At 35.8% G+C, this 12,261-nt stretch overlaps 1 protein-coding gene across 4 annotated transcripts in view; it reads left to right on the top strand.

Annotated features, from left to right (window-relative positions):
- LOC124366380 (calmodulin-binding transcription activator 1) overlaps window positions 1-12,261 on the top strand; it is a 148,016-nt gene that overhangs the window by 88,155 nt on the left and 47,600 nt on the right. For all 4 annotated transcript variants that reach the window (XM_046822895.1, XM_046822891.1, XM_046822893.1 and 1 more), the window contains 6 exons: window positions 654-830; window positions 2,074-2,208; window positions 3,737-3,928; window positions 5,566-5,999; window positions 7,883-7,999; window positions 12,015-12,205. In XM_046822895.1, coding sequence (XP_046678851.1) covers window positions 654-830; window positions 2,074-2,208; window positions 3,737-3,928; window positions 5,566-5,999; window positions 7,883-7,999; window positions 12,015-12,205 — 1,246 coding nt within the window. The remainder of the gene's footprint in view (window positions 1-653; window positions 831-2,073; window positions 2,209-3,736; window positions 3,929-5,565; window positions 6,000-7,882; window positions 8,000-12,014; window positions 12,206-12,261) is intronic.

Below are 12,261 nucleotides of genomic sequence, written 5' to 3'. Positions count from 1 at the left end.
AATTGTTTACCTTTTATTACATGAAATACCAAAATGTTGGAACATTTTTATTCAAACTAACCATACAAATATTTATAAAAAAAGTTTGGATGTGTATCAATCGTATCTTTCAAATGAAACATCCCCCACGATTCTACAATTAAAAATAAGGCCGTAAAAGTGCTTGAAGTTCTTATGGGGTTGAAATCAAGATCAAGATGGCCACCAACTGGCTCTTAAGGCAATCGTTTGATTTTTCACCCAGGATGCATTATTTTTGGAACATGAACAAAGACTACAGTGGTATCTACTACTTAGAAATTCCAATTATAACAATTTTATTTTACTGAGGAATGCAGAAGGAAGTATTTATTGAGTTATACTCATGTTGTGACAGAAGAATGATATCCAAAGGGAAATTCTTAAATTCCATACATTATTGTACCTATGCTTAAAACAATTTTTATGTAAAAATTTTGATAAGCAATATTCTAATTATTGTGATTGTACCAAAAGAACTAGCTCATTTGTATAACTAATGAACGATGGGGTTAATAGATTTATATATAATTGTAAAGTCTTTTACAATTATATATAAAGGCTCCACAAATAATGCCGTGAGCCTTCTGTGGTGGTGAGAGTAAGTAAAGAGCCTCTTATAACTGTCACTGCAGACTGCCGAGACGGTGGAGGCCATCGTGTCACAACTGATGGAGAAGCAGCGCTCTGCACGGGCGGCCGCGCTCAACAAACAACTGGAGTGCGGTTGTCCGGACAACTCCTGCGGGGACTCCAAGTCCTGCTCCCAGCCCATCCGCCGGATATCTGCCGCCCAGCCTCCTAACAACCAGGTAGGTACTCACAGACGTTCCCAGGAGATTTCACTTCCGGTTGGTTTATACCTTCCAGTTGAACCCACATTGGGTACAGCAAAATCCGATGTGTCACTTAAATCTGGGCAACCTTATGGATGTACAGGAGCATGACGCAAATGTCGAGATTCTGGATTGTAGGGTAATTCAATAGGTCTAGTCTACTGCAGGAGATGACTATTGGAGTTGGTGGAGTTCGTTCCCTAAGTGTCAGAGGTTCTTGATAGCCTTGTGACTCAACATTTGTGACTCATGATGCAGACATAAGATAATATTGTCATTCTTATTATAATTATTACGTTTTAGTGAATCTGGTATAATTTTTAAAGATATCTTATGCCAATTCAGAAAAATATATTAACTCAAACACTTATCTTAAAATACAGAAGCGTTCATATGTATTACGTTTTAAATAAATTATTAGCTGAAATCTAGATTTATCTGCTACGATTACAAGAATATAAATAATGTGCTTCTAATAATAGTAATTTTAACATCAGTATTGTAATTACAGTTTGTGTTGTACACAATAAAAAATATAATTACAAACCTGTATTAATCTTTAAACACTAAAACAACAATTAAGTATTCAACACCTTCACTGTGGCTCAATACTGAGTGTTCTGGAGCACCCTACACAGCCAGCCCACACTAGGACTCAACATGTTAAACAGAAAATTATTTAACGTAACATAAATAATTATTCAACAACCCCTCAGCAGTTGAACTTCATATTAAACAGTAAACAATTTGGATAGTTTACATAATTGAATTAACCAATATTATTATAACTAACAACATTACCCATTTACGTCATAAGCAAAATTTGAACAGTTTGAAATACATAACTAAAATAATAAAAAAATAGAAGTATATAAAAATTGCTGAAAACCCTTCCATGTTATTGTTGCTCACTGTTGCATTAATAACTTCAAATAATAAAATTATTTAATTACCTATTACTAGATGTTACCTGTATTTTATACTGTGCATTTGTTAATATTATTTTTTATTATTAAATTAATATAATATACCTTAATATTGCTTTAGACAGTACAAAACTATAATGTGTTTCTGATTTTTTAACTGTAAATTTTAACAGCAAACTCAATTAGGTGTATTAGATTATGGGCATAAAAAATTGATGTCATCTAATAATTTTTATTGTTGTGTACTTTTATTACAATTAACGCACAGCCCAGTTACGCAATGATGTGTCCAGGTGTCGTCAACGACGATGCTAAACCATCATCACAGTAACGGAAGAGTGATGTCAGTAGCTCAGCCGCAGCAGAGGACAATGACTCTGCATCATCCTCATCTCGGACATCACAGTGCTGTTACGTCCAACGCTCAGGTACTTTAATCTCTCATCTACGAGCGTACTTGTTTGGCATACACATACTTTGCACCTAGTGGAAGATTAACAAGTTTGGGGATCCGGCAATCAGATTTAAGTATATTTATGTGGCAAGTACTTTCACCCTAAGTTCACCCTAAGGAAGTTATCTACTGCACTGCAAATAGAAAGATGCTGGGAATTAAGGCCTAGAGATTTGACTTAAAAATTTGCTTACAACTAGCATTTTTCTCTGAAATATTAGAGGATCCAGACTAATAAATAAAGGTATCATGAGGTTGAATTAAAAGCTGGATTTTGTAAGGCTGAAGAAGATGAAGTGTCTACCCATCAAATTTCCAGAAGTAGGACAATTGTTGTAGGTATAGCTCTATCGTAATCCTTTTACAAGTCTAGGGATATCCTTGAAGGTAAATATTTTGTCTATTATTCTGGAGAATGAACGTTAGGATAATCCAGCATTACCCAGTCTGCAAATATGCTGCCATATCATTTACTCACTATCAAGTGCATTAGCGCTTCTCCAAGTTTGGTGCTTCTGAAACAGTATGTCTTGCACTTCAAGAAGCTTCTGCTACAAACAATCAAATCTTCCATTCAAATCCAAAAACAGTAGAATTAGTTTTGGATTTTCTTATCATACTTACTAATTAAAAAGTTACAAAAAAGAGATTAGAGAAAATAATTATTCAGATATTCATTTAATATCGTATAAAATTAACAATAGTACAATGGCAATATTACCAATAAATAATAACAAGGCCAACACTGAAAAATAATCTGCAATAAGAAGAACAACAAATTCTGAGATTTATACAAAAAGATGAAAAATCTTTGTCAACTTCCAGAACATTATTTGACATAGGATACTGCCAGAGCTGCTGGTTTCAATGTATAGCTTCTTTGTTTATTTTGTTGAAGTTGGATTTGTACATTGCATTCCTTCCTTTACAGAGCTACCATTCCAATATTTAAAGCAGGATGGTGGTACTTGGTTGGTACTATAGGATCCTATGGTACTATAAGACTGTTTGACAGATATATCAAGAGATTCTACGGAAGAGAAGACAAGATCCATTAGCACTTCACGGTTGTTTTATATCTCCATTGAATTGTTGAACATGAATGAGGTTGGATGGATTTATAACTAAGCGGAAAAAAAGATTTGATCTTTTATTCATGGTGAATCTTAATTCATCAAATTCAGAAAGTCACCAACTTAAAGTTAGGGATTCCTGCATTCAAACCAATGATCATATAGTTGTGTGTGTTTCTTCTTTTTGGAGAGCAATATAAGTTTAAAAAATGTGAAATCTTCCATTGATGTAAGCATATTGCCCTCCATTTGTGGAGATAAATGCTTATCTAAATGATAAGAGTGATATTGGCCCATAGTTTGCTATCTATCGCAGATAACCTGAGCCATTTAGACCTCCAGTTGTGGAGGTAAATGCTTATCTAAATGATAAGAGTGATATTGGCCCATAGTTTGCTATCTATAGCAGCTAACCTGAGCCATTTACAGGTGAGCTCCAATACAAGCCAGCAGCAGGTGTCCACCGCTCAGACCTCTGGTTCCCCACTGGTCCTCAGCCTGTCCCAGATCCAGGGCTCTGGAGGTCTGCTCATTCTCAACTCCGGGGGATCCAGTCCCACACCCAGCCCCGCTGTCTTCCGCCCCCACTCCAAGGTCATCCTCAAGCAAGAAGCCATGGAGGTAACGTTGGTGGGGATTCAGATCGGTCTTGGCCTCACAGTGGGGGATACATCTTGTGGTGGTTCTATCTCTATACTCCTCTAGTTTTATTTTTAATCTTTAGGCATTTTTTATGCTTGATTTCAGTAATTGGTAAGCTAGCTTGTTTAATTTGTATCTCCTACCTTAATATAAATATTGTTTAATAGAAAAAATTCCACGTAAAGCAAGCGGACTATAAATTTTCATAACAACACTAGTCTATTTTCACTGAAGTACCTATGCTGTTGCTTTTGATAAATATAAATCACACTTATAGTTTATTAAAAACACATAATTCTATACCTAATTCGTATTGTAAAAGATGTATTTTAATATTTTACATTTTGGATATAATGATGAATTTGAGATCAAATTCAAGTATTCTTTGATTTAAAATAAAGTTTATGGTTTTTAAGGCTAGTATATCAGGGATGTATTTTCTAATCAATAATTGTATTCCTTAAATAAGTAGACAAAGTATTTCTATTCTTTTAAATTAATAAAAATAATTCTTATTGCATTCTGGATTTTTTTTCTTTCCAAAAATACAAGTAGATTGTATTGCTAGTTATTACAAAATGAATAGTCAAGTTCAATGGGCTTTTTAGTTGAACACTGTTAATACTTTTCTACTCAGTTTAATATTTAAAACATCTTTAGTCGCTCTTACAAAATCTATTTTCCAAAGACAAACGTTTCACTAGATGTAAGGCTGATATGTAGTAGTTACATAAATAATTTTTATCTTGGAACTCTGCTACAAAATGTTTAGTTGTAACGATCTAATAATCGTAAGTTATGTTTCGATTAGGAAATTTCTGAGAGAACCTCCACAAGATACTACCCATGTTACCAAGCATGATCTGCCCCTGTGTTAGTGTCATCTCACCCATCCATACATCTATGCACTTCATCTTCATCCTTTGTCTCTTGCAGGATATTCTGTTTCTGTCTTCTCTGTACTGTCTTCTGTCTGTGCTACCCTCTTCCACCCACATGCCATTCGTTAGCTGCTTCACCTAGTTAGAATAAGTGTATTTAATCCCTACTGGGATAGATTCAGTTTAGAGTCATTTGGGTTTTGATGTTTCAGATCGTAAATAATAATTCTGGCTTTGGTTGATTGGGATACAATTTATCAAGGCATCCATTATTCATGTAACAGTGATCGAGGTTGCTGTATGTATTCTCTTTGTGAATACAGTCATGAAGATCGGAGTTGGAAAAATAATTGTCTTCAGAATTTTATGCCGTCTGAGTTATTTATATCTATTCAAGTATACTTTTTATGGAATACATTACTTCCAGAAACAGCTTTTCAAATGTGTTCTACTGAATAGAAGGATAACAATTTGATGGATTCCTACAAAAAGTAATATGAAGATGATCTGTTGTCCGTATTCTTATCTTTAACTAATAACATCTCCATGAGTAAAAGGCTGAGTCGTGTTCGTTGAGGGTTGTGGAATGTTTAATTGTTGGCTTTGCTGATTCAGAGTGCACTGTTCTTCGTGTTGTTATCTGTAGAACTACTCTTGCCTTCCTCACCCTCAGGATACTTGTGTTTACGCGTGTCTGTTGCTGAACAAAGTAGTGTAGTTTTGATGTTTTACCAGATGGAAGTGGTCAACTCGTGTCACATGATGAGCTCAGCACAGCAACACCGGCTGAGTGAGCCGTCCCAACCGTCCCACCGTAACAGCCAACCGCAGCTCAACAACCCTCCTCAGCAAGCTCCCAGTCAGCCGGAGAAGATGGACATCAGCAACGGCAACATCCTGCTGACGGGAGGAGACTACGATCGTAGTTATTCCCGGCGCCGGGAGTCCGCCAAGGAACAGGAGCGACAGAAGCAACACGAGGCTGGTTCGGAGATGCTGGTGGACGTCAAGCCCTTCGGCATGCACCACTCCGACAGTCTGAGCTCGAAAGAGTCGCTGTCGAGCAATCAGTTCTTCAACGAGACTCTGGACCTGTCGCAGGAGGATATACAACAGACGCTGTCCGCCAACATGCCCATGACTTGCGGCACCCCCGAGTCACAACACAGGTATGAGTTGTAAGAGTTACTCCTGATTTTAAGAGGTCCTTCAATTCTGTGGCAAAATGTTTTAAAATCAAAAGTAACTGATTTTAGACTTATTTTGGGTTAAATTACTCTTTTTTATTAAAGCCACCCAAAAAATCTCACTACACTTTCAATCTGTCCATTTGAAATCTGCCATTAACTCCCTTTTATTTTCCAAATTGTTAAATCTGCTTAAACTAAAGTTTACATGTTTAAACTTGATACTTTTCTCAATCACAATAAGGGTGCTGTTTTGAAATATTATGTAATGTGTTTGTAGCAAATTCATTAAATATGCTTTTACACATAATATTTCATGTCCGCCTAAATTTTGTGAAAGTTCAAACAAAAACAAGATTTTTACAAACTGTCATGTTTTAATATTGAAAACTGTGTTTTTTCTGCTCCTAAAAGCAAATTCTATTTTTCTCATGAAACATTTTTTAACAATTTTTGTTCTTTCCATTACACTGCATCAAAGATGTTAATTTTTATAATGTTCATTCACATTCATTTCTCCTCCAATACTCAAAAAGACTTAAATATAAACAACTAAAATATCACGTTGTAGTACCTCCTATTGTACCATTCTAAGCTGTTTCAAGTCTGACAATGTGTTTATGATACTGAATTTATTAGAACAAAGTTGTTTTTTATATTGTAGTTTGTTAAAAAAATATAAGTTATTGCAATCGTTATCAATTTCGATAAAGTAGTATTGATTTATTACATGATTATGTCATGACAAAACTTCAGATTTGACAGAAAAGTAACCTGGCTGTAGTTTGAAAGTGAGTAACTCTGAGCAAAACATTACTTACTGTTCATGTATTTCCTGCCTTTTGCGTGTCCTTCTCATTTCCAGCAATATCCCTTATCTCGTAGCTTTCAGAACAGCTAAAAAGTTGTTTCATTACTCTATATCCTCAAATCTAGTTATTTGCAAAGGAGTTTTCAATTGATTTTTTAGGGAAGAGCCAAAAATCAAAAGACACTGGTTATTTTATTTCACTTTGCCTGTTTCGTGTTGTGATGAAGAATCCAGACATGACTTCTTCACAATCAGATCTTTTTATCACTCTGCATCTCAATTAATTTTTAAATCTCCATGTAAGATTTTACAATCAGATTTTGGAATTCAAGATTTCAGTTATTGAACATGGTCTTGTTGACTACCACAAGAATACAGACGTGTTCCAAATTTCTTGCTGTTGCACGTTTGTCAGAATTCGAATCACTTTGCACTCAAATGCAGTCATCTTCGAATCAACAAAATCGTACATTTTACAGAATCTTTCACGTAAAACACTCAGTATTACACATATTTTTTACGAATAAAGACTTTATTTCTAGAAAAACTTTAAACCAAAACAAAATAAAATGAAAATATCCCCTCACAGTTAATCCTGTTCAATCCTCAAGCGCACCAGATTTAGTTGGAGGTTTGAGCTTTAGATAACTTTTACAATATTAAAATCTAATTTATTAAGTTAAATTAAACTCATTTAAATTTGAAGATAAGAAGTTCTAATGTAAGTGTAACAGTGATATGTTTGTTACAGTGATTGTTTTTACAGTGTCACTTGGAAGCTAACTTATTAATAGCATGATGTGTTACTTATGATAAATGAAAATTTACCAACTAACTGAATAATTAATATGAAGATTTCTAACAGACACATTATACATTCACATATTTTCATTCTTCTTGTTGAACTAATTTAGCTTTGTTGCTTCTCTTTCTTTGCTCTTAGTTTCTCCATTATCTTTGTTTGGTATGTTGACTTCACTCCTGACCTTTGTTCTCGAGTGTTTCAGTTCTCTACTGCCTCAGTTCTTGTCTAATCCTCGTCTGTATCTTTCAGTTTTATGTCTAACGATTGTGACACCCCTAGTTACAAAACCCGTCAACTCCATTTTAGCAAGTTTTCCGGGACTGACAAAAATGTATCTTGGTTTGAAAAAACCCATCTGGGTCGGAGGTAAGTGATCTGACATTGTACTCTAGACGTAAGTGGTGTAGAATTGTGATGATACATGTGTTTTTTAATGAATTGAGAATTGGATGGAGTTGGTGGAGTTTATTGGGGAGTTTATCGCAATTCTTTAATTCTATTATTTGTTGCTGTTATTGTTTTCATTTAAACATGAGTTTTAAACACTGGCAAATATAATAGCTGCAGAACAGAGGTGTTTTGAGAGCCTGCTGATGGGAAACGACTAAGTTTTACTCCATAAAAATAACGATATATTTATTCTACGACCTTGTTTTTGGTTCTTGAATTAAAGGAGGTCCACACATCCAAACACTTTTTTGTATTTCATATGAAATATATCTTTTTATATTTGGACAATGGAGTGTGAACCAGTTTGATATTTTTTTCGAATAACAAGTAAAAATATTTTTTAACTAGAATGCATTTGGATACGTATTAATTATATCTATAGAATGATACACCTTCCGTAATTCTGTGACAAAACTTAAAGGTTTAACGTTGTTCTTATGGTGCTAAAATCAAGATGGCCACTAGTACAGATGAAATAATTAGTCTGGGCTCACGGCTCTGGCACTACTAGCCGTTCAACTAAGGTTCGGCTCGCTCGAGGTTCTATTTCGCTGTCACGCGCAACGTTTCACAAAACTAATTCCATTCAACACATGAAATGAGCATTTTGCCAAGGAAACAGGATTTTTCCGGACATTTGCCATCGTTCAGTGAAACAAGAAAACAGTAACACTACGTTTCGAGATCTGCAATCTGATCTCTTCTTCAGGTAAAGAACTAACCTAATACATAATTACTCATCTTTTTTTAGCCAGCCGTCACGATTGCCATTGGCTAGTCCCTCTGGTCAGTCGTAGGTGGTCAGTAGACGAGTGAAGACGCATTGTGACCTGTATTCCGTAGTTTAGTTTTAATGATTAGTGTTTTGTATAGTTTTGTATTAAGTGCATGTCTTTAGTGTTAGTGAAATTGACAACAACATGTAGGTTGTGATTCCTGACTTAGGCGTGCCACAACGCTTTAGTAAGATTTGTTTATTTTAACTTAGTTTGTAATTATGTATTAGGTTAGTTCTTTACCTGAAGACGAGATCAGATTGCAGATCTCGAAACGTAGTGTTACTGTTTTCTTGTTTCACTGAACGATGGCAAATGTCCGGAAAAATCCTGTTTCCTTCACAATCCTTCCATCGTCAAAAATAACCTTTAAACCGGGAGCATTTTGCCATTACTTTATCGTAATAAAAGTTATATCAAATTAAAGAACACATTCTTGTCTTTCCAACAAATACGTATAAAAAATGTCAATTCTAAAATAATAATGTCTAAATTAGTAAAAACCAAGTACAGTTTTAGTTTGGTTAATTTTATGACATGAAATTTTCGCTCTGCGAGGAAGTTTTTTATTATTCTGTCAATATCAAACTTCCCGTGGAAAAGTTTTAGAAAATCGATTAAACTGCATTTTTTGTCTAAAAACCTTTTTTCTACGACCCCTCATTCCGGGGGAAATTAAGCGTTATCTTAATATTTATAAACACTCGGCGCGCGAGCTTCTCCCAGTCTCAGTACGGTCTTCAGTTCTTTTAGCGTGAAAGCAATGACATTTTGGCTTACCTATAAACTTCACCTAATGTATTTTCTAGGATAAAATAAGGATAAAAGTTCAGTTTTAACATTTTAAATCTTAAACTGTCTTTAAATGGCTTAAATATAAAGCTAGATCCTTACATAATAGAATAGAACAGAACAGTGTTGTATTCAACATTCTCCACAGTTTTTTAATGACAGAAATAATTTGAAACATGTTAATAAATAATAATAAAATATGTACAAAGTTAATACATACGCTTCAATCCAAATCTTCAATGCCGCTCAAATCACCCAAGTCTTCAATGCCGCTCAAGTCATCTGGCGCGTTTTCACTGCTTTCACTGTCACTGCTGCCGAGTGAAATGATCATTGATTCCACGAGATTGTCGATTTGGGGCTCAGCTGAAGCATAATCATTTTCAATTTTTTTCACGTGTTCGCACTTTCTGGCCCATTCCTCTGCACCTATAAGTGAAAACTTTTCTTCCGCTAAAGACTTAATACTTGAAAAACTGCACTGAATATTTCTACTGGCTACGTAGTTTTTCACTTCAGCCCAAATGAGTTCAATAGGGTTTAAGTCCGGGTGGTATGGTGGGAGCCGAAGCACAACATGTCCTCCACTGCTGGTCACTAGTTCATCAAGCTCATACCTAACAAATCTCAGTTTATTTAGGAGAATAACCCTGTACAGCTCCGGGACTAGCAAATCATCCGAAAAAGGTATTTGATGTTTAGAAAGCCAATCTTTCATAAATTGTTTCTTACTTTTTGAAGTAGGTGCTTTGTCTTTTTGTGCATTGTGATAGGGGGCGTTATCAACAACAATAACTGATCTTGGTGGTATGTTAGGCAGAAGTTTTTCTCTCACCCATTTCATCATTGATTCCGTATTCACGTTATCGTGGTAATCACCCGAATGACTCGATGCCTTCCACATTGTCAATGCATTGGGAACAAAACCAGCTTCACTTCCTGCGTGTATCATGATCAACCGTTCCCCTTTCGAAATGGGAACACGCATTCCTTTAGTTGATTCGTCAGACCACGATGAACTTGACACATGACTTGTCAGTATATAAGACTCGTCTAAGTATATAATTGGACGTCCTTCATCTCTGTAACGTTTGAGTGCTCTTAAATACGAAATTCTTTTTTCTCTTATTTCATTAGTCTCGATCAAAAGCTTGCGGTTATTTTGTGTCCTTCTCCATCGAAAACCAAGTTCTTTAAGAATGTTGTTGAGGCTTGATTTTGATCCTTTAAAGTCGATCCGCTGTTTCAATTCTTCATGTAACAAAGATACAGTTGGTAGCTTGTTTTTTAGAAGATGGAACTCGTACACAACTCGCCTTATCAGAGCTTTGTCAAAGTCATCCAATCCTGTAATAGGCTTTTTACGATTCCTTTTCAATTTGTTTGGGGTGAGAAAGCTACTTTCACCATTGTCATTATTAACGGTTAAATTTTTAAGCTCTTTATTAATTCTTGAGATTTCACGTTCTGAGACGCCTGTAGCTACTGCTGTTCGGACACGGGCCTTTGCCAAGGGAATACTTAAAGTTTTTTCATCAGCCTCCTTTTTCATGAATGTATATACATTACTGACAATTTCACGACTTTGACTGTGCAAAACTCTACCCTTCAGTTTTGATTTCACACGGTCACACATATTGCTTATGAAATAAGCTTCTTACTAAAACAAAATAACACAATACAAAAACACTGAACGTAATAATTATTCACAGTTAACTGCACACAGTAAATACACACAGCTTAGAACAACTCTGAAGTTTAACGATGCTCACTCTATGACAACAGATGTCACATTGGTATTATATTGTTTGGAGGGAAGGTTTGCTGGAGGGAAAGATGAGTCACAAGTCAGCCAAGCCCTTCCGGCTGGCCCGACCTTGAAGTCCGCCACCGTGGCGCGGGCGTGATGTTTTCAGGAATGACCGATTCACACACCCCTCTTCCCCCCGCGCCATAGCCTACCACCGACCGACCGGCCGCGCGCCCAGACTAATTATTTAATCTGTACAAAGCGCTCTTAAGTGATCGTGTAACGTTCAAAGTAGTTTCAGTCCCATAGTAAAGGATTATACTGCATAACCCCAGCCATCTATTAGCTAGCATAATTATTCTTCTTTCACCATATCATGGTTGAACATTTTCAAATTTCTTTTCAAAAGTACATTTTTAAGGTTACTTCAGAATGTTTTTTCACCATCCAACACACATTTTACTTTTTTAACAGTTTTAGTAGTTTATTATACGTTTAGCTGAGTTAAGTAGTTAAAAAAATCCAACCACTACTATTCAACTAACCCAGCATATTCAATAATAAACAAACAGTACATTTTTTAACTCAGAGTTTATAAGTTTACGACTCACAGGGACCGCAGCAGTCACAATAAACGGGACGAGACAGAGTCGGACGTGTTAGTCTCTGGTATTAATCCCATGGAGTTTATCGATGTCGCCTGCTCGCCTCCTTCTGCCATGGACGACGACGTCTTCGTCAACCTGGATGCCTTTGACATGCTCGGGGACTTCCCAGAACTGGAGGTGCTGGACTCCAACAGCGGTAAGCTGGAATTGTGACACACTTCTCACGTATCGTCTGAACCTGTCACACTATTA

This window comes from Homalodisca vitripennis, chromosome 7, assembly GCF_021130785.1.
Source record: "Homalodisca vitripennis isolate AUS2020 chromosome 7, UT_GWSS_2.1, whole genome shotgun sequence".
Lineage (NCBI taxonomy): Eukaryota > Metazoa > Arthropoda > Insecta > Hemiptera > Cicadellidae > Homalodisca > Homalodisca vitripennis.
Note: the sequence above shows the minus strand (reverse complement) of the source record. Positions and strands in the feature narration are given on the sequence as shown.